At 39.5% G+C, this 23,474-nt stretch overlaps 1 protein-coding gene across 1 annotated transcript in view; it reads left to right on the top strand.

Moving 5' to 3' along the window:
• Positions 1 to 14,724: 14,724 nt before the first annotated feature.
• ST8SIA4 (ST8 alpha-N-acetyl-neuraminide alpha-2,8-sialyltransferase 4) overlaps positions 14,725 to 23,474 on the top strand; it is a 100,413-nt gene continuing 91,663 nt past the window's right edge. The window contains 4 exon segments of the mRNA XM_047729810.1: positions 14,725 to 14,904; positions 14,906 to 14,998; positions 15,000 to 15,190; positions 21,809 to 21,940. Coding sequence (XP_047585766.1) covers positions 14,791 to 14,904; positions 14,906 to 14,998; positions 15,000 to 15,190; positions 21,809 to 21,940 — 530 coding nt within the window. The 5' untranslated portion in view covers positions 14,725 to 14,790.

Raw genomic sequence — 23,474 nt, 5'->3', positions numbered from 1 at the left:
CATTAGTCTCCTATTCCCATAAAAATTTTGTATCTTGCACCACCATTAACTTATTTTCCCCTGAAATCCAGTTTGTAAGTATCTCTCTCTGAGTACCGTCTATCACCTCTTTAGCTTACTTTCTCTGGTGGCCCGTTAAATCTACTTCATTACATTGAAATTTCATCCCATGGGGTTGTAGACTTTATCTTTTTTTTTTTTTAAAGATTTTATTTATTTATTTGACAGAGAGAAAGATCACAAGTAGGCAGAGAGGCAGGTAGAGAGAGAAGGGGAAGCAGGCTCCCTGCTGAGCAGAGAGCCTGATGTGGGCTCAATCCAAGGACCCTGGGATCATGACCTGAGCCGAAGGCAGAGTCTTAACCCAGTGAGCCACCCAGGCGCCCCTGTAGACTTTATCTTAATGCATCTGTCCCCTTATGTTTTCACTTTCCTTTCTTCCATCTTAGAGTATCATCTTAGTTCATCACTATTTTCATTAATTTTTAAGTACTTACAACTCTTATTTTCTCTCCCTCTGCCACACTTGTCTGACAAAACTTCAACCTTCATTGAACTTATTTTTTTTTTTAGATTTTTTACTCATTTATTTGACAGAGATCACAAGTAGACAGAGAGGCAGACAGAGAGAGAGAGAGAGAGAGAGAGAGGGAAGCAGGCTCCCTACTGAGCAGAGAGCCCGATGCGGGACTCGATCCCAGGACCCTGAGATCATGACCTGAGCCGAAGGCAGCGGCTTAACCCACTGAGCCACCCAGGTGCCCCGACCTTCATTGAACTTAAATGTATAGATTATGTTGTCTAAAGCCTGGATAACTCAACTCAGCGAGAAATAGTCATATAACCACACTGACAAGGCTCTGTTTAAATTCATGAGCTCAAGCATTAAATAGACAAGTAGCACTACCTAAAAGTAATGCTACATGTCCTAAATAATTTCACTTTTCCAGGCTTTGGTATAAATAATTCAGAAATTTGCTTTCAGCAAATATCTTCTTATACAGTATCTTCTATTTTGTTTAATTTATTATCCACGATATAATGGCTTCCATTGTATTCTTTATTTTCTGACATTTCTACCTAGCCATTCTCTACTTCTTGGCCTTTGTATTTGCTATTCTCTCAGCCTATAATGCTCTTACCCAGTTCATAGCTCTCTCTTACTCTGCAAATCTCATTTCAAATGTCACTTCCTCAGAGAGCCCTTCCCTGACCATCTTATTCAAAGAACAGACCCTTTATTATCCTGTTACATTGCCTTGTTACTCCTTCACAGCACTAATCACAATATGTAATTACCCCCATTTTTTTCCTTTTCTTCCCTTTTATCATATCTTTCTACATGTAGAAATTAAACTCCTGAAGAAGACATTTGTCTGTTCTGTACTCTGCTGTATCTTCAGTGCCAAGTATAATATCTGGCAAACAGTAAGTACTCAAGGAATGTTTTTTAACTAATGGATAAATTAATACGAAAGGGAGCAAAATATGCCACCCCAAAACATATTTTGGCATATTGATTATTTTAAATTACAGTTACTCAAGAAATATCAGGTACAAGAAGGACACTCTAGGAGCCCCTGGGGGCGCTCAGTGCGTTAAGCCTCCACCTTCAGCTCAGGTCATGGTCTCAGGGTCCTGGGATGGAGCCCGCATCAGGCTCTCTGCTCAGCAGGGAGCCTGCTTCACCGCCGCCCCACCCCCCACCCCACCCAGCCCACCTGCCTCTCAGCCTACTTGTGATCTCTTTCAAATAAATAAATAAAATCTTTAAAAAAGGAGGAGGAGGAGGAGGTGGTGGAGGAAGAGGACGAGGACACTTTAACCTTCTTTGTTCCCCTGAAAGCAAGAAGTGAATCTCCCCTGTGAAAGGTACCCTGCCTATATTAGGAGTTAGAAGGCAATCTTACCATTAGAGTTAGTGATGTCAAGGCCTAGCAGGCTATATAAACAAATCTTGTTATTTCCTCACTAATTTACTATCCGAAGCTCAAAATTCTTTGTCTTGTCAATTTATCACAAATTTATCTTTTCTTTAAATAATAGCAAAGCTATTTGCTTTGGTCATTTCTTTGAGTCTCATATTTTTATGAGCTCCTCTATGTATAAAATTGAATTTGTTTTTCTCCTGTTAATCTGTCTTATGTCTTTAATTATTAGATCAAGCAAAGAATCTAGAAGGAAAGAAAAGTTTTCCTCCTCTACAAATCAATACTTTATGCAAATGACTTGAAAACACATTAACTTATTTTGTTTTAATCTATAAAGTAAGAAGATAATAAAAATACAAGATTTCCAAAGTCTCCCTCTTTAACTCCTTGTTGTGAATAGCTGTACCATGATATGAAGTGGGTAGTTGAATCAACTCATTGTTTAAAGTATGTTTTTGCATTTGTTCTACAATTTATCAACAGAGAACCAATGATATAAGGATAGTTTTGATGCTTCCTGTGGGTAACTGCATCTTCAGAGGGATCTCAACATCCATGGATAAGAATTATATAAAAAATTATATTATATTATAAATTATAAAAAACTCTCTGCTCACCTCAACAGACATATGGAAGATATCTATCATACCAAGGACACACATTCAAAATCTTCATGCATTCTATGATCGTCTCCAAAAAAATTCTATATATCAGAAATGTTATTTAAAAAAGAAATGTTATGAGAATGAATGAGAATGAAGACACTATCAGTCCAAAACCTATGGGATACAGCAAAAGTGGTCCTACGGGGGAAATACATAGCCATCCATGCCTCTCTCAAAAAAATTGAAAAATCCAGAATACACCAGCTCTCTTTATACCTTAAAGAACTGGAGAATCGACAACAAACTAAGCCAACCCCACACACAAGAAGGGAAATAATCAAGATTACAGCAGAGATCAAATGGCCAAGCTAATCCAAAAGAAAAGAGAGAAGACCCAAATTAACAAAATTATGAATGAAAAGGGAGAGATCATAACTAACACCAAGGAAAAGAAACAATCATCAGAAATAATTATCAACAGTTATATGCCAATAAGTTAAGCAGCCTAGATGAAATGGATGTATTCCTGGAAAACTATAAACTTCCAAAACTGTATCAGGAAGAAATTGACAACCTGAATAGACCAATATCTAGTAATGAAACTGAAGCAGTGACCAAAAACCTCCCAAAAAACAAGAGCTCAGGACCTGATGAATTCCCTAGGGAATTCTACCAAACTTTCAAAGAAGAAATAATACCTATTCTTCTCAAGCTGTTTGAAGCAGAAGGAAAACTTCCAGACTCTTTTCATGAAGCCAGCTTTACCCTGATCACCAAACCAGGCAAAGACCCCATCAGAAAGGAGAATTTCAGACCAATATCCCTGATGAATATGGATGCCAAGATTCTCAACTAGATCCTAGCTAATAGGATCCAACAGTACATTTAAAAGCCACCACGACCAGGTGGGATTTATCCATGGGATGCAAGGGTGGTTCAACATTTGCAAATCAATCAATGTGATAGAACAAATCAATAAGAGAAGAGAGAAGAACCACATGGTCCTCTCAATTGATGCAGAAAAAGCATTTGACAAGATATAGCATCCATTCCTGATTAAAATGATTCAAAGTATAGGGATAGAGGGAACATTCCTCAACTTCATAAGATTTATCTGTGAAAAACCCACAGCAAATATCATCCTCAATGGGAAAAAGCTGACAGCCTTCCCTTTGAGATCAGGAATACAACAAGGATGCCCACTCTCAACACTCTTATTCAACATAGTATTAGAAGTCCTAGCAACAGCAATCAGACAACAAAGAGAAATAAAATGTATTCAAATTGGCAACGAAGAAGTCAAACTCTCTCTTTGCAGATGACGTGATACTTTATATGGAAAACCCAAAGGACTCCACCCCAAACTACAAGAACTCATACAGCAATTCAGCAATGTGGCAGGATACAAAATCAATGCACAGAAATCAGTTGCTTTCTTATATACTAACAATGAAAATATAGAAAGGGAAATTAGAGAATTGATTCCATTTACTATAGCACCAAGAACCATAAGATACCTAGGAATAAACCTAACCAAAGAGGTAAAGGATCTGTACTCGAGGAACTACAGAACACTCATGAAAGGAATTGAAGAAGACATAAAAAGTTGAAGACCATTCCATGCTCATGGATTGGAAGAATAAACATTGTTAAAATGTCTATACTGCCTAGAGCAATCTATACCTTCAATGCCATTCCAATCAAAATTCCACTGGCATATTTCAAAGAGCTGGAGCAAACAATCCTAAAGTTTGTATGGAATCAGAAGAGACCCCAAATTGCTAAGGAAATGTTAAAGAAAATGCTAAGAGACCCCAAAATGCTAAAGAAAAACAAAACTGAGGGCATCACGTTGCCTGATTTCAAGCTTTACTACAAAGCTGTGATCACCAAGACAGCATGGTACTGGCACAAAAACAGACACATAGACCAGTGGAACAGAGTAGAGAGCCCAGATATGGACCCTCAAGTCTATGGTCAAATAAACTTCGACAAAGCAGGAATATATACAGTGGAAAAAAGGCAGTCTCTTCAATAAATGGTGCTGGGAAAATTGGACAGCTATCTGTAGAAGAATGAAACTCGACCATTCTCTTACACCATACACAAACATAAACTCGAAATGGATAGAAGACTTCAATGTGAGGCAGGAATCCATCAGAATCCTAGAGAACATAGGCAGTAAGCTCTTCGATATCAGCCACAGCAACTTCTTTCAAGATATGTCTCCAAAGGCAAAGGAAACAAAAGCGAAAATGAATTTGGGGACTTCATCAAGATCAAAAGCTTCTGCAGAGCAAAGGAAACAGTCAACAAAACAAAGAGGCAACCTATGGAATGGGAGAGGATATTCGCAAATGACAATACAGACAAAGGGCTAATATCCAGGATCTATAAAGAACTCCTCAAACTCAACACACACAAAACAGATAATCATATCAAAAAATGGGCAGAAGACATGAACTGAAACTTCTCCAATGAAGACATACAAATGGCTAACAGACACATGAAAAACTGTTCATCATCACTAGCCATCAGGGAGATTCAATTCAAAACCACATTGAGATACCACCTTACACCAGTTGGAATGGCCAAAATTAGCAAGACAGTAAACAACCTGTGTTGAAGAGGATGTGGAGAAAGGGGAACCCTTTTACACTGTTGGTGGGAATGCAAGTTGGTGCAGACACTTTGGAAAACAGTGTGGAGATTCCTTAAGAAATTAAAAATAGAGCTTCCCTATGACCCTTCCATTGCACCACTGGGTATTTACCCCAAAGATATTGATGTAGTGAAAAGAAGGGCCATGTATACCCCAACGTTCATAGCAGCAATGGCCACAGTCACCAAACTGTGGAAGGAACCAAGATGCCCTTCAACAGATGAATGGATAAGGAAGATGGGGTCCATATATACTATGGAGTATTATGCCTCCATCAGAAAGGATGAATACCCAACTTTTGTATCAACATGAACAGGACTGGAGGAGATTATGCTGAGTGAAATAAATCAAGCAGAGAGAGTCAATTATCATATGGTTTCGCTTATTTGTGGAGCATAAGGAATAACACGGCAGACATGGGGATTTGGAGAGAAGGGAGTTTGGGGAAATTGGAGGGGGAGACGAACCACGAGAGACTGTGGACTCTGAGAAACAATCTGAGGGTTTTGGAGGGGAGCGGGGTGGGAGGTTTGGTGGGCCTGGTGGTGGGTATTATGGAGGGCACTTATTGCATGGAGCACTGGGTGTGGTGCATAAACAGTGAATTCTGGAACACTGAGAAGAAATTAAAAAAATAAATAAAAGTTAAAAAAATAAATGGGAAAAAATGTTATAAAAACCCATTCACCCCTTAGAGTTCCTATAAGTTCATTTCTCTGTCAAAAAAATCATCGGTGAGGGGTGCCTGGGTGGCTCAGTGGGTTAAGCCTCTGCCTTCGGCTCAGGTCATGATCCCAGGGTTCTGGTATCAAGCCCCGAATCGGGCTCTCTGCTGAGCAGGGAGCCTGTTTCCCTTCCTCTCTCTCTGCCTGCCTCTCCGCCTGCTTGTGATCTCTGTCAAATAAATAAATAAACTCTTAAAAAAAATCATCGGTGAATAAATCCAATAAATACAATCTACTTTCTTCTTCATATCTCCATCTAACACATGTGGTCAGAGGTAAATAGTTTTACATTCAGGTCATAGAAGAGGTGTAAAATTCCCAGACACCTGGATTTCCCAGTAGAATTTTAAAATGTATTTCTTGGTTTTTCTAATGATAGGAACATAATCATAACCAATATAAGTTATCATAATTTTCATAAACTATTATTTGAGAAAATGTGTTTAGCTGTAATACCTATGTTATCCATAGGTATTTACATAAAGTTTTCCAGTGAAATGTTGGAAGTAGGGTTGTGGTAATGCAGAAGACAGATTAATTATTTATATTATGAAGTACAGGTCAGATGTGAACTAGACTCATTATTATTCCTTTATTCCCACAGGCTCCCTCCAATAAGTATCTATTGATTCATTCTCCCAGAGCAACTTTCTCCTGCTGGCAGAGTCAGCAGGCATTGCTAGACTCAGCAATCAAAATTTTAGTTCATAAGGGCTTTATTTAGTTATTTGCTCAACTATTTACTTTATAAAATCCAAGATTATCAAAATTTCAGTCCATTAAACAGGTAAATCGTGAAATGTATATTCTTTAATAGAATTATTTACTTGAAGTATTGTAAGCTCAAATACATGTGGAGACCGAGTAGATAAAATAAGTTAATAAATTCTGGAATGAACAAAAATTAGAGGGAGAGATGAAACAGCTATTTAATCCCACTGAATTGTTACCACTAGAGTAGGTGAGTCTGGTGTTAACAACTCTTAAAACATTTTTGAAAACAAATTTAAAATATTGCCAATTCATTGTGTGTCTATGTGTTTGTGTGTATTTAATTTACTTTATGAGAAAACAAAAGTCTTCTATGGGCTTTACCTGTTAATAATGTTTACCAGTTAAAGTTAATAATGAGTTCAAAAGTATTTTTCTTTAGAATCTTGAAATAATAAACACTAATGAATCATTTAAAATGCCTGCATCACAATATTTGATTTACATAGGACTGTTCCTTATTATAATTATGTACATTGAAATGATATTTTCCAGAGATACTCCTTGTATACTATTATAACTATAAAAGCAATTACAGAGATGTGTATATGTATATATACATGTATTCACACACACATCTATATATCTAGAAAAAGACCTATAAAAATAATTTTTTAACAATTTGAACATTCTCTTTTTCTCTCATTATGATGAATTGAAAGTAATATAAAAGGAAGGTGGGTTACATTAAAGAGGATATTAAGTGGGTGATTGCACTGGGCAAGAGAAGAAAAGAAAGATAGTAAGAGAGAAGGAAGAAATTGCATCTAATTCAGATATAAGGGAGACCTTTAAAAAGTTCACAAATATTAAAGAAATTACAAGCCCAAATAATAAGCTCTCTAGATAGCAACATAGAAAACTATCAAGTAAGTGATCAGTATTCAGTAGGAAAGCTGTTTGGGTAGTTTTTAGCTCAAGTTACTCTATTCCTTCTATTCTGTTCCTCCCATCACCAATGAGCACAGTAAACACAGCAAGAAGAGAACACAGAAAAAATATTTCTAGGTAATAATGTAGATCAATGAAGATTTCCCAAAACATGTATAGGATAGTGTATCTGTTTATTTTAACATTTCAGGGATCTGTGCAATACAAAATAAAACAGCAAGAGCTAGGATTATAGAACTAAAGAGTTAAGAATCTATAAACAACTAAAATGTGGACTATGAGCACATGAAGCGCCCATTCCCAATTGCAGTATATTTGACTAGCAGTAGTTAAAAGATGTCTCACAGAACATTTCAAATGATACAAATTAAAGAATATTTGATTAACAGTAGTTAAGAATTGTCTCTTCTCTGGATATTCATGATTAAAAAGAGATCAAGTATTAAATGCAAAGGATAATATAAGTACCATGGGTTACATAAAGGGGAAGAACTGAGAATAGTAATGATGGGATTTATCCTGTTCCAGAAATTACACTAGATTCATCATTTTATCTTGCACTTAAAGTCAAGGTCATCCTTCTGTTGTAAACTTATTATATTTGGTTATTAAGGATGAAAACAAAACATAAGTAACAGAAAGAGAATGAATATATATATATATATACAGAAAAACATTTGTGAAACTTTTATGGCTATTTACATAGGTAAAATAAATTAATTTAGAATAATTTTTTAAACTAGTTATTTTGTCCAGAAAAAAATAAAAGAGATTGAGCTGTCTAGTGGCGAAAAGCTGAATTTTCTCATTAATATGCTCCTTGCTTTTCTTGATCATTGATTTATAAGTAAAGGGCTTTGCATGGATAATTCTCACTATATTTTAAGGTCATTAACAAGAACTTCAACTAGCCCCTCTGTGATGATTTTATATAGCAACTCGATTAGGCCATGGTACCCACATATTTGGTCAAAGACCATTTTAGAACTTGATGTTACCATGAAGGTATTTTTGTTGTTGTTGTTTTAGCAATATTTAAGTTAGTGTGAGTAAAGCAGATTATCCTCCATAGTATGGGTGGTCCCCATTCAATAAACTGAAGGCCTTAAGAAAAAAAACAGACTGAGTTTCCCCAAGCAAAAGGGATGACTGCCTCCAGATGTTCTCAGACTTAAGCTACAGCATCAATTCTTCCTTCTTCTCAGGTCTCAAGCCTACCAGCCTCCTCCACAGTTCTGGGAATTATCAATGCCTACAATCACACGATCAATTCCTTAAAATAATCTCTTTCTTTCTGGGGAGACAGACTTGGTTCTGTTTCTCTGGAGATTATTGACTAATGAGCCAACATTCCCATTATTAAAATGTCATAGGCACTACTAGCAAGGAACAATTGGAATTTGAAATGAAAAAAAAACAAAAACAAAAACAAAAACACACATTTATATTTGCATTCGGAAAAATGAAATAGGTATAAATATAACTAGATATGTGCAGAAATATGCCAAATTCTGAATCAAAGAATGAAAAAAAGAAATGAACCAAAGGAGAACTAAATAAGAGTTAATCCATGTTCACGTATAAAAGACTCAATACTGTCAACATGCCAATTCTTTCTAACTTGCTCTCTAGATTTAACGCAATTCCAATCAAAATCTGAGCGAGTTATTTTGAGGATATTGCCAAAGTAATTCTAAAATTTATATTGGGAAACAAAAGACTCACAAGAGTCAATACAATTGCAGGACACCAATAGAGGATTGACATTATGAGCCTTCAAGACTTACTATAAAGGTACAATAATCAAGAACATGTGATATTGGTGAAAGAACAGACAAATAGATCAATGGAACAGATAAGTGCTCAGAAATAGGCACAAGTATATTCAACTGATCTTTGACAAAGGAGCAAAGGAAACAACAATGCAGAAAAGATAGTCTTTCAGCAAATCTTGCTGAAACAGATAGACATTCACATGCCAAAAAAACAAAAAAAAAGAAAGAAAAGAAAGAAAGAAAAGAAAAGAGCTATACCCTACACTCCTCACAAAAATTAACTCAAAAGATAATAGACATAACTATAAAATGAGAAACTATAAAAGTCCCAGAAGATAACACATGAAAAAAATCTAGATGACCTTGAATTTGACAATGACTTTATAGATACATTAAAAGAATGATCAATGTAGGAACTAATTGATAAACCAATCAAACTTAAATAAACTTAATCAAAATTTTAAAATTTCTTCTTTATGAAAGACACTGTCAATGAGAAGACAAGCCATGAAGTAGAAGAAAATATTTGCAAAAAGAAATATGTGATAAATTATCTAAAATACACAAAGAACTCTTAAATTCAGCAATAAGAACAACAATCCAATTTTAAAAAGGACAAAAGATCTGAATAGACCTCTCGCCAAAGAAGATATACAGATGGCAAATAAGCATATGAAAAGATGTTCCTTATCCCATGTCATCAGGAAAACACAAATTAAAACTACAATGAGATACCACTACACACCTATTAGAATGCCCCAAATCCAAAACACTTAAAACACCAAATGCTGATGAAGATGTGTAGCAATACAAATTCTCATTCATTGCTGGTAGGTTGGAAAACAGTACAGCCAGTTGGAAGACAATTTAGCTGTAAAAATAAGTTCCTTATAAAGCTAACAACTGTCTTACCATCTAGCTTACCAGCAACTATGCTCCTTGGTATATACCCAAACTGCACATGAATGTTTATAGCAGAGCTACTCATAACTGCTCAAACTTGGAAGCAACCAAGATGTCCTTCAGCAGGTACTCAAATAAAGTGTGATAAAAAAAAATAAAAATAAATAAATAAATAAAGTGTGATATATCCAGACAATGGAATTTTACTTGATGTTAAAAAAAAAAAAAAAAAGCTTTTAAGCTGTGAAAAAATATGGAGGAAACTTTAAAGCATATTGCTAAGTAAAAGAAGTCAATATGAAAGAGCTACCTCCTGTGTAATTCCAACTATATGACTTCTGGAAAAGGCAAAGCTATGGAGACAATAAAGATCAGTGATTGCCTGGGGCTGGGGGCATTAGGGGAGGCAGTCATGAATAGCCAGGACACAGAGAATTTTTAGGGCAGGGAAACCGTTATGACACCATAATGGTGGACATAGGTCATTATACATCTGTCAAAGCTCATAGAATATACAGTACCAAGCTTAAAGCCTAATGTAGACTATGAACTGTGAATGACAATGATATGTCACTGTAGTTTCATTGATTTTAACAAATATACAACTCTAGTGTGGAATGTTGATAGTGGGGGAGGCTGTGCATGTTTGGAAGAGAGGGTATAAGGAAAGTCTTTATACTTCTTGCTCAATATTGTTATAAACCTAAACTATTCTAAAAAATGACTGATTAAAAAAATGTCATGGGCCATTATAACTATGACACTGCAAGTGTCTACCCATTTCTTTCCAGCTAAAGTAGACGGCACAGCCGGCAATCAAAACATGATTTACATGAAGTTAAAGGATACAGTAACATTTTAAAACCAGCTGCCATTACTTGCATTATTTATTCATCAGGTGCTGTGTAATTGCATAATTGTGCTGAATAAAGAAAAATGTGCTCTCTTTATTGAAGAACTTATAGCCCAAAGATAGAATGGAAATTTAGAAACAACTTTAATTTCTTAGGATCAACAAAAGGAGGCATTTTAATGGAAGGAGCTGAGTCCAAAAGACACTTACATTGATAAGACTTCTTACTCAATATTTAGGTTTATGGTTCTTTTTTTTTTTTAAGATTTTTATTTATTTATTTGACAGAGAGAGACACAGAGGGAGAGGGAACACAAGCAGGGGGAGTGGGAGAGGGAGAAGCACACTTTCCATCTAGCAGGGAGCTCTATGTGGGGCTGGATCTCAGGACCCTGGGATCATGACCTGAGCTGAAGGCAGAGGCTTAACAACTGAGCCACCCAGGTGCCCCTAGGTTTATGGTTCTTGTAAATTTTTTAAGATTTTATTTATTTATTTGACAGAGATCACAAGTAGGCAGAGAGGCAGGCAGAGAGAGAGAGAGAGGAGGAAGCAGGCTCCCTGCTGAGCAGAGAGCCCGATGTGGGGCTCAATCCCAGGACCCTGGGACCATGACCTGAGCCGAAGGCAGAGGCTTTAACCCACTGAGCCACCCAGGCACCCAGGTTTATGGTTCTTAAACCTAGTTGCATATTGAGAAGAATCAGACTATCCTTTGTTTGGTCTAACTGTTGGCCTATACGTTTTTGTTTTTGTTTTTTCTTTTTTAATCTGGCAAATTGTTATGGATGCATATTTCATGAATCTAATCATATTAAACAAATGACACTATATTACTCTCTAAACTCAAAATTGCTCAACTATGGGAAAGGGGAATCTCTTGAGTCTCACTAAACCATTATCAGTCATTCAGAAGTATTCACCTCGATATAGAAGGTGTTATGCTTAATGAATACAGAAATAGCAGCATTCTACAGCTGGAGAGTTCATTTTTCTTCTCTTTTATCAGTGTTTAGATTTCTTATGTATACACGTAACTAGTTATTGGTGTGCTTTGGTTTTGATATAGGTGGGTTTGTTTTGGTCTGCTTGGTCCAGAGGAACAGTTTCCCCTCATTTAACTTGAAGTTAATACATGAATTAAAGTAAATACATGAAGTAAAAACATGAATTAAACCCACTTTCCTCTTGAAGATTTTCTTGTTGCAACTTCCCCATTAGAGAAGACAATTTGACGTTACAAAGCTATAGAATATTATGATCCCACTAAAAACTTATGTCCTACTCTTCTCTTTTCTCACTTTGTGTTCTAACAGTACTGAACTACTTCAAAGTTTCCCAAAGCATCAGCATTCTCTTCCTCTCTGGAGTGCACATAATCTTTCCTCTGACTCCTTTGCCCAGTTTACTCCTTAGGTTTGCATACCCCAGTTGATGTGTGCCTTCTCCCAGGAAGATCACTTTCCTTGCTCCCAACAACTTAAACATTCCATCTGCTTCTACCCTGTAGTGTACCCAGACAGGAGACACATACTTAAAATGCTGGTGTTAGTTCATGGTGCTACATTGCAAATTAATTCTTTTACAATCTGTCTTCCCCACCACCATCCCACAGTGAGTGAACTTCCTCCCTAGTTAGATGCTGTATTTTATTCATCTCTGTGTTCTTAAGCCCTCACATATTGCCTGGACCATATTATCTGCTCAAAATATGTTGTATGAATTTAATTAAGTGATGCATATTACTCCATCCTTACCAGCAAGTATTTTATTTAGAATCCAAAGTATCTTGTTTACTGTTTAAAAATCAAATGTTAACCTAAAGAATTTAATTAATTAACCTAAAGAATCCTAACCATGCATTGCACACCCTCTCCCTGCCCCAATTCCCTTTTAACTTAAATAAGAAGCTGTTTTATTCTTGCAGTTTCTTTGCAGAGAAGTCAGTGTGATAGAGATGCTAGCGGGATTTGCCCAGACATCAATAAACTCCAAAGGCTCCCGGAGGGCCACTTGTAGTGTCGATAAAGGCTCATAATTACTTGCTCCTTTGAGCATTTTAGACCCAACGCCCCAATTCACTGGGCTGCGAAGATGAAGCTTGAGAACTGAGAGGTTCTTAACTTCTTAAACCCTAGGCAAGGAAAGGCAAACATTAGCAGGGACCTCAGGATTTTAAGCAAAGGTGCTGGCTGTTCTAGTTGTTATCTTAAGCCCTCAGGGGGCTAGTAAATCAGAACTCCCCTTCTTGCCTAAGGAGTGGTGGTGGGCCTCATCATTTCCCGGCTTGGGGAAGTATAAACCCCCAGGGCCCAAGAGTAGACGGCAGCTGGAGCCTCTGCACAACCTGAAGGAACAAGTAATGCAATTGAGAGAAGCTGCAGGAAATATGGGAAAGGGGAGAAGGGGGGGGAACTTGGTAGATGGGGGAAATTCCTGGCTTCCAGACAAGATTTCACACCAGGGGTGCCTCCCCACCACCGATTACCACCAGCCAAACCAAGGCTTAGGTGCAACCAGAGCAGCAAGCTTCTCTCTCAGTGAGGGCAAGACCACAGAACAGTAAAGTACTCAGCTGAGGGTTAACCAGGACTTGAAAGTACTCCTGCCACACAATACAACAGGAGCAAGAAAAACAGTAGGAGGTGAGGAGACTGGTGAAAACCTGAAGTTAAATGCACATCACTGAGACTTTTGAGGAAGAACTTGCCCTTCCTTCTTTCCTTTCTTATCTTTCTACCTCTTTTCCCTCCCTTTCTTTCTCCCGTGTCTGGATGTACTTGTATTTAAAAAGGATGTCCTTGGTGGCTGCTTTTTCTCAGAATTCTGTTTCTCCGCAGTGAAGTTTAAGGAGGATTGGAGTTTCCTTGACTCCTGCGTGAGGAGTTTCCAAATGGCAATGAAAAAGAGTCACACAAATATCCACAAAGCGCCTGACACCTCTGTCATCACTTGTTTCCTACTAGGTCCTGAATCGGGGTGGTCATCCACCACCCACCCCGAGTGGGTGATCGGCTAATTGGTTCATGTGTGCATTTGTACTTTCCAGATTGAGCTGCGCACTGAATACAAAACGTCCTCCTCCTTCCCTCTCCCCACCCCGATTCAGTCTACTTGGGAGGGCGTGTGTATGCGCGTTCACGTGTGTATGTCCGAGTGTGTACGTTCAGCAAAGGCGCCAGGAAGAAGCTACCCCTTCTGCACACACCCCCCACCTCCACGGTATACGAAAACGAAAACGAAGCATCTCTCCAGCAAGCTGCGTCTCTAATCTGTCCCCAGCTGAGGTGTCCTCGCCACGCTAAGGACAGACCATCTCCGCGCTCGTCCGGAGAGCTGATGCTCTGGTTTCCCCGGAAGGCGACCTGAATTCCTTCTGGCGCGCTGCGTTCTCCCCTGGGTGTGCGAGTGCTGGTGCGTGCGTGCTCGCGAGTGTGTGTGTGTGTGTGTGTGTGTGTGTACACGACTGCGAGCTTGTAAGCTTCCTCTCCCGGCACTGTGCAGTCAGCGCCGGCGACGTTACTCTCCAAGCAGCCGACAGCAACGCGAGGCAACCGCAGCCTCCGCCCCCTCAGTCTGGTGATTGGCTGATTTTGCTCATCATTTCCCTGCTAGGAAAAGGGAAGGGCCAGTGACGCCCCCGAACCCAGCTGCAGAAGCGGCCGCCACCTCCAATGTACAAGGTGTCTCATCTGAGAAGAAACCTGAGCCCCAAGGAGGCGGCGCGGAGCGACCGGGGCAGGGCTGGCGGGAACCCGGAGGGAGAGCGCTGGGCAGCGCTCAAGGACCCGCGGGAGCTCGGACGCAGAGGACCCTTGCGACCTGTTCCTGAGATCCCGGCTCCACGTTCTCCTCGAATTTTACAGATTTCCCCCCGCGACTGTATCTCCCCAAAACGGAGCCTTTCTATGAAGAGAAGGTGAGGGAGCTGGGGCAACCAGGACTTTCCCGGGCACCCAAGATGCGCTCCATTAGGAAGAGGTGGACGATCTGCACGATAAGTCTGCTCCTGATCTTTTATAAGACAAAAGAAATAGCAAGAACTGAGGAGCACCAGGAGACGCAACTCATCGGGTAAATGCAAAGCTTCATTTCAGGATATAACAAAACAAAACAAAACAAAAAAAGTCAAGCCATAAATGAAATGGGAATATAGTCGGTAGAGTGAGGGTTGGGATAGTCTGTGTGTTCGGATGAGCTTTTGTGTGTTTCGTCTCATGAATTAAATAACAAAGGCTGTTGGTCGAGGTGTGTGGGCTTCTCCAGGGCATGTTCCCAGTGTGAGTTCAACTTGCCCTGTGTGGTGGTAGTGACAGTTGTGCTGGCGCTGGGGTTCGCACGCCCAAGGAGAAGTCACTGCAGAAGTGTCAACAAAGAACGTGTGCCCTTGTCCTTTTAAGCCCTGGGCAGAACTCAGGAGAGATGTCTTCATTGCCCATGTGGTTGTCCTTCCTTCTTTCTCTGCCCTATCACTCTAAGGAGAGAGTAGAGAGAGTCGGCTTTCTGAAAGGCTGAAGTTAAAGCCCAGAAAGCAGAAATGTGTCTCCTCTGTTTCTTTCCTCTTCTTTGGCGTTGGGTAGATCTGTGTATCATTTGAATTAGAAACTCCAATACAAGCAAGGATTCTTCCCTATTTGCTCTTCTGTGGGTAAAACGCATGGGCGTCATGGTTACAGTTTTAGAAACCGGGTACTGTAGCTTCACACAGACTACATTTCTGCTATTTCTACAGTTTGTCTAAATGAGTTCAGAAGCTTCCCCCACCCAGTAAGTTCTCTAAATAATCGCACTTCCTTCCTCCCTTCCCCTGGCCTCTGTTGCTTTGAAGTTTACCCAGGAGGTGGCTGCAACTTTGTGTTGCTTACATATCTTGGAAGCGTTTTCTGAGGATGTGAACCTGGTTGTCAACTCTGTTCAAAGTCCTGTTTCGGAAATCCTCCCTTATCCGGAGGCGTCCGCTATCGGAAACTCCACGCCGGCAGATGCCAGCCTGGTTTTTATGTTCCCTGACATTTATCAAAACGAAGATAGAGCCCTTGCCAGTGTGTGTGTGCGCGCGCGTGTGCATGTGCATGTAAGGACTGCTAAAACGTGCACGCGTGCACACACACACACACACACACAAACTTCATGCACTCTATTTAATATTCCTGCTGCTCCCTAAGTAATGAGTATTTAAGTGAGCAAGACGGAGGCTTATACTTAAAGGATTTGCTGTTTTATAGAAAACTAAGATAGCAGAAGTACAGTCGAAAGGGACTGGAAGGGAATGAAAAAGCTAATAAAGAATGAGCTGGATGGTCGTTATGCATCGACAAATCTACAAATGGTCTATTCTGGAAAAGGAAAAAAAAAAAAGCCTAACTGTATGAGGTCGTTTACACAGGGAGTGGGTGGCTTGAAAACGCAGCCGAGCTCAATTGTCAGCAAAGCAGGACTTTGGGCGGGGGCGTGGGCATCCACGGCAGACCTGTGCTTCCCAGGCAGACAAAGGGGTCTCGGGGAAGGTGATAAAGCGGCACGTGGGGGAGAGGCGGAGGTTGGGCGTGGGGGGTCGCGGCTCTTTGTTCCCTTCGGGGCTGGTGGGCTCTGAACGGAACGCGAGCGTGAGCCCAAACAAAGCCGCCAAGCCTGGCCAGAACTCCGAGGGTTCGGGCCCTCTGCTAGCTGAGGAGCAGGAGTGCGGACCAGTGAGCGACAGGAGGCGCCCCATGCAGTCCAGGAGCCGTCTCCGGGCCTCCCTAAACCGACGCCAGGAAAGGGGGCGCGCACCCCGGGTCCCTCCCAGGGGAACAACCGACCTGGGACGCTCCACGTTTCCAGGGCAACATTCATCCTGCGGCCCTTCCCTGGACGCCGCGGGCCGGCGGGCACCGACGAGGAGCCGGCGGCGCAGGCACGCGCGCCGCGGTCGGGCTAGCCCGGCTGGGTTCCGCTCGCCCCCTCTTGGGGCTGCGCTGCGGTTGCTCCCCTGCTCCTCCGAGAAAGAAGGAGGCGGGCGCGTGAGTTAATCAAACAGGAAGCAAGGTACGAACGCATCGCTATCTCCGCTCCTCCGCGAGAGCGGGCCGCGAGGGCGGGAGATCGAGTGCGGGGACAGGTTGGAGTCTATTTCGGAAGTCAGGTTCCCGCTTTAAAAAAAAAAAAAAAAAATCACTTCTACGTCTCAGTCGGCAGCCGGGCTCCTCCTCCTTAATTAAAGCCCGCAATTACGGTGGTGCGGAGGAACGGCCGAGAGCCGCCCGCGGGCGCCGCGCTCCTGGCGCCCTGCAGCTCCCCGGCCGCGGCGGCCCCGCGCCCGCCTCTGCCCTCCCTCGGCGGACTTGGCGCTGCTCGGAGACTGCGGACCCAGCTAGTCCCTCTGAGCGCTCTTTCCGTTTTCCCTCCAGAGGAAACGTTCGCTTTGTGATTTCGTTTCAACTTCCAAATAGTGCTTCTGGTGGAGGAGTTGACTCATCCAACGACCCAGTGATCTCTTTGACTCTATGTCTACCCCAGGCCGTTTAGAGGGGCTCGTTCTGAGATGAGTAAGTGGAGATTGGGCCCCAGAGCCCTGGTCTAATATTCAGAAGTCCGGTAACAGGCAGCCTCTGACCTTTGGGAGGCACTGCATGACTTGAGAGTGGGCAGTAGGTTCAGTCCTTATACCTTAGAACCTTCTCCCCCCACCCCGCCAAAAAACCCCCCTCATATTTAGTTTTCCTGCTACCATTTCCAATAGGCAGTTTCTTTATTCCCCATCCCCCCACCTTAACTGGAGGTCCCATCTAGAGTCAGTGCAGCGTTGTTCTTATATACAATATTGAACAGTCATTCCACGCAGAGGAACAACTTTCCTGCGTACCATCCACATTCTCATACCTGCAGAGAAATACTAAAAAGCATTTTTAAAAGATTTTATTTATTTATTTAACAGAGAGAGAGAGAACAAACAGGGGGAGCAGCAGAGGCAGAGGTAGAAGCAGACTCCCCGCTGAGTGTGGAGCCTGATGTGGGATCCCAAAACTCTGGGATCATGACCTGAGCCAAAGGCAAACACTTAAGTGACTGAGCCACCCAGGCGCCCTAAAAGCATGGTTTTTCTAAGGAATTGAGAATGGGTCAAGTAATTATTGGAAATGTATCCTTTCATGCAACCCTATTTATTGCCTGGTATGATTACTAGTTAATAAAATTTTAACTCAAAAGGCATGGGGCTATAAAGTGGTTTACTCTTGACATATATATATATATTTTTTTTTTCTCATAATGGGAAAAATGACACTTGCCTCACCATTGGCCCATGAGTTCACTGACTTTGTGCACTCTTTGTGTATAATGGTGTTAACTTAAGGGTCCTACAAACAAAAACATGTGGGTGTGCTCATTTAATGAGATAATGTATTTGAGAGTGTGGCATAAACTTTACTATCACACAACTATTTGTTTTAATTGCAAGTCTTTAAATCTTGACACATACTGTGCTCCTCTTTGATCACAAATGAGACTAATTTTCTTGTCATCTAGAGATTTCCTTTTTAATTTAACTGTTCTTTTTCTCACTGAATAACTGTCCATATTAATTCTGAAACTTATAATACTGACAGTAGATATAAGCATTCATAGTTAGAATACTGCCATTGTCAGCAAAGTTAGTTCCAGTTGATGCTAGGGTAGAGCACACGCTTACAAATCAGGAAACCCAGGATCTTCACTTTGTATGCTTCATTTGGAATTCTACTAAAAACTGTAGGCAGGAGGTTAAGGTAGTACATCTCATCTTTATTTTTAGTTGTTTGACACTTAGGGAATGAAAACACCAAATTGCCTGCCGTTGGTACTCAGGCTTAGTCTTCTTTTGAATGACTTTCATAATTTTATAATAAGGAGGAAATTTAACCTAGTCCATGGGGAACACATTCATTCCGGAGCCAAGTTACGAAGAGTTTTTAGTGGAATTGAATGCAGGGCTTTTGGGACCTAATCTCAAGAAACAAAAATAATTATATTTGTTACGTACTCCAGAATTAATAGAATAAGGTGTAGTATTGCCTGGCAACTCATATTTCAAAGAGAAAAATATTTGTAAAAACTAGTAACATAACTAATGATTAATTTCTGTCACTACTATCATTGTAAGTAGGTTTTCTTAGCTCAACATAAGCAGGAATACTTTATAAGTTATATTGCTTTATGCTGCCTTATTTCCCTGATGTGCTTTGTGATTTTCTGCTTAGAAATGTATGTTGGATCTTCCTGTGTATAGCCTTGTGCAAGAAATGTTTTCAGTGCAGCTGTTTAGTAATTGTGTTTGATCTGGAATGAAAAACTAGTAGGGGGTGGCAACATCCTTCATGCCTTGCATTGAAGGAAAACCCTTTCTAAGTCAGAACACTACCAAGGTCACAAATGGAAACATCCCGTGAGACCAACTTAACTTTATACAAAGAAATTTGCTCCAGAGACTCCACTAAGCCTAGCCTTCTTACATAGGAATTCCATCTACTTCAAGAAGTGGCATTAGTGGTAGCTATTTTTGTTCAAAGTTCTTTCCAGGAATGAAACTGAGTTTTGGTTTGTCATCAGTTCAATGAAAATGGTTCAAAGAGCAGAGTAATATGGTAGTATTTCATTAATATAAAACTGATTTAAACTTTTAAAGCACTCTTTTTTTTTTTTTTTTTAAGTCTTGGAGGTTCTGAAAGGCCTCCATATAACTGAGTATATCACAGCAATTATTTTGCCATGCAAAATGCACTGTTAGCTGTATGTCAGTGAAACAGTCTTCCACAGATATTTAAAAAATGCCAGCCCATGTATATTTTTACTTCTATGAGAAGTTTATTGGAGTAAAAAATAATTGGTATAATTATGACACTCTGTGGTTAGAAAAAGATGGTATTAACAATCCAGCCAACAAGATAAAGATAGGAAAAAAATCTCTGCCCTTAGAAACAGTGAGAGTTTGTACCCATATTCTTGAAGGCATCTCCAAAAGTGTGAAGGTTAGCTTCTGTATATATTCATGTTCTCATTCATATCTAGTTATTATCATTAAACACGTAATATAAAAATTGACTTCTGGGCCACTGAGTAGTAAATTGCACCCTATGCTTCCTAGCATCTTAAATGACCTCTATAAGATGATTATTATTGACCATGCATAGGCATGCAAATGTATCCTTTTCTTCAGTAGGATAGTTTAAAATACTGATTTTTTTTTTAAAGATTTTTATTTATTTATTTGACAGACGGAGATCACAAGTAGGCAGAGAGGCAGGCAGAGAGGGAGAGAGGAGGAAGCAGGCTCCCTGCTGAGCAGAGAGCCCTACGTGGGGCTCGATCCCAGGACCCTGGGATCATGACCTGAGCCGAAGGCACAGGCTTTAATCTACTGAGCTACCCAGGCGCCCCTAAAATACTGATTTTTATAGAGTTCCAAATTTCACAAGGAGTAGTTGCATGTGATGCTTTGAGTGCTTCACATTGGAACTACATGTTTAAAAAAGAATGCAAACCAAAATACCAAACTATAAGCCTCTAATTACAGAATTCATCGAACAGCTGTTACACAGGCAATGTTTCCATTGATAGTAGGAGAGGATTGCCTACATAATAAACACAGTTTTAGATTTTGTGACTGAGCAAATAGTCATATTACTTTTAACTCTATTTTTGAGATTTTATAAAAGAGGTAACATGTAAAGAAATAAATACAGATACTAGAAGGGCTGTTCCATAAACAGGTAGCATTTTGTTTCTGTGAGTCTGGGTTTATGGCTATAATTACTAAGAAAATAGTCTATTGAACAATAAACTGGCTTCGCTATAACCGTCCTGATGATACAAATGCTATCATACGTTATCTGTCACTGTCATCAACATGACCAGCATCACCATGCCACCTATATGCTTGCCTGAAGCATTGATTGAAAAGGATGGCATAGTTGATTTTGTGTATGTGATATAATAGAAAATACCATTAAAAATGACTACTGAATGAGTTTTCTTTCTCCTCATTACAATCTCTGTTTCCCCACCACCAACTATCAGGAAAAGTGTCTTCATTGTTGAGATGATTTCAGACTCAGTGTAATTTTGGGAATTAGCACTTCTATAGTGCTTTATAAATTACCTTCCCATACAGACTCCTGCTGAATTCTCACAAAATCATTGCATGGTAGATAATGTTCTTGCAATTTTCAAGATAAAGCAAGGCCACTGTCGCCTAGAAAGAGAATATTATCCAAGGACATATAGGTTAGCAAGTGGAGGAATCACCAGCATGCCCAGATCACCTGATACTCCAAAGTCTTCTTACTCCAAAACAAAATCTCTTTTCGTTGTAAAAATAAAATTGCTATCTTGGGAGTCACAATTATACAGATGCAAGAGAAGTGGCCAAACTTCCTGTCTCTATTGTCTAAGCAAAACAGGGAGGGAGGATAGAGTTTGAAGACATTTTTTTTTTCTTTAAACACCACAAAGGCTTTCCTTTATGTGAAAAGTGCTTTTATTTCAAAGAGAATAAGTGTAAAGATGTCCTGATAAAGACATAGTCTCTTAATTCTCATAATACCTTCCTTCAATCTCATACCTCTTCTAACCATGTAGAAAAAGTTGTCACCAGTAATCCAAATCAAATTATGTGTTATGCTACTTAGATAAAATGCTTCTTACTTTCACAGAGCTGGCATTTTTGTTTTGTTTCAGAGATGGTGAGCTGTGTTTGAGTCGATCCCTTGTCAATAGTTCTGATAAAATCATTCGAAAGGCTGGTTCTTCAATCTTCCAGCACTCTGTAGAAGGTTGGAAAATCAATTCCTCTTTGGTCCTGGAAATAAGGTGAGTTTCTTTAATAAGCCATAATAAATTTCACATCATGTACTCAAATACATTGGGCTTTGCAAACTTATATTGAATGCTTGATTTATAGTTTAGATATGAATACTTTAATAAAAGGGTGAACCAGCTCTACTTAATGTTGATCAATGAAGGATATGAAACCATAAAACTGAAATCATTATGCAGTCAGAAATTTAAGGAAGAATATGTGAGTTTTGAATATACTGTCTTTATTCTAATAGAATAAAATATTCAACAGAATACTAACATTTAATAGACTTTTTTTTATTCTGTTCCTCCGGATGGACGTATATTCTGAGAATTATCTTTAACTTCTTTATTAAGTCTTCATACCTATCTGTGTCTTTTCGCACTGGGTGAAAGTAGAACCTGTTCAACTCCTATTTTGCTGACTCTTCTAAATAAATTTTATTTACTCTATAAATGTGTATTTCCATATGAGTTCCTGTAATAAAAGTCTCAATAATTATATCTTAAATTGGCAAAAGTCAGAAAATACATTTTCTTGAGTACTGCTTTATTCTTTGTAAGATTTTGGCATTTTGCCTAAAACAAGCTCTTGAAATCAAACTCCATGCCTGCATGTATCTATTATATCTTATTTTCTTCTAGTACAATTCTACAACTAATAAAGTTTAGGGTCAAACCTTCCTGAGCATGGAGGATGCAAACACATCATGTTTTCCTATACCTACATTGCTATATTGGTTGATATGTTTAAATCAGAGCATTTCAGTAAATTAAACTCGAAGAACTATCCTTTATATAAAAAATCACTGCAATTTCATATTGGCAAAAGGCTACTTATTCAATGAACAGACATTACTGCCCAGATTTTGTAAGTGGTTACGAGGATAAGCCGTTGATCTGTTTGTCTGTGTTTCTGTCTACTCATTTCTTGGATCATACCTACATGTAATGTAGATCATGAGCAACTTGAAGGAAGAGTCCGCTAATACTCATCTTCAGAGTATGCATTGCAGTTCCTAAAATGCTTTGTGGCAAAGACACTCACTCCATGTGGAAATACACTTGAAAGACTGGAAATTTTTTAAAAAGATGGGTGCCAGGGAAATGCAGGAATTCGTTTGTTTTGAAGCTTTGGAAGTGGCTGGAATGGGAAACAGGAATCAGACCATGGCAATATCAAATAGTGTGTGCTTGGTTTCTTTTAGTTATGAGAAATTTTGTGTATTTGTAGGCAGAGTACAAGAATGAGGAAATGAGTAGGGTTTAAAGACAGAGTTTATAAATTGGTGTCTTTGGGTAGAATATGGTCAGTAAACAAGATTTATTTCAACTGGATAAATAAAAACCCTTAAAACCAGAATTAAAATTAAAATTAGGAGATTCCTTATAAAAGAAAACTTTCTCTATACTCTTAAGAAAGTGAAAAATTTGACAACTCTGGACCTGTATGCCTTCTGAGAACTAGTTGGCTGAGGTCAGCTCTACCCATGATCCCTGCAGCTTAACATTTTTCCACCTGGGGTTCCCTTCTTTCTTGACATAT

The sequence above is a fragment of the Lutra lutra genome, chromosome 5 (assembly GCF_902655055.1).
Source record: "Lutra lutra chromosome 5, mLutLut1.2, whole genome shotgun sequence".
In the NCBI taxonomy this organism is placed as follows: Eukaryota; Metazoa; Chordata; class Mammalia; order Carnivora; family Mustelidae; genus Lutra; species Lutra lutra.
The sequence above is the reverse complement of the archived record's forward strand: the minus strand, read 5'-3'. Positions and strand labels throughout refer to the sequence as shown.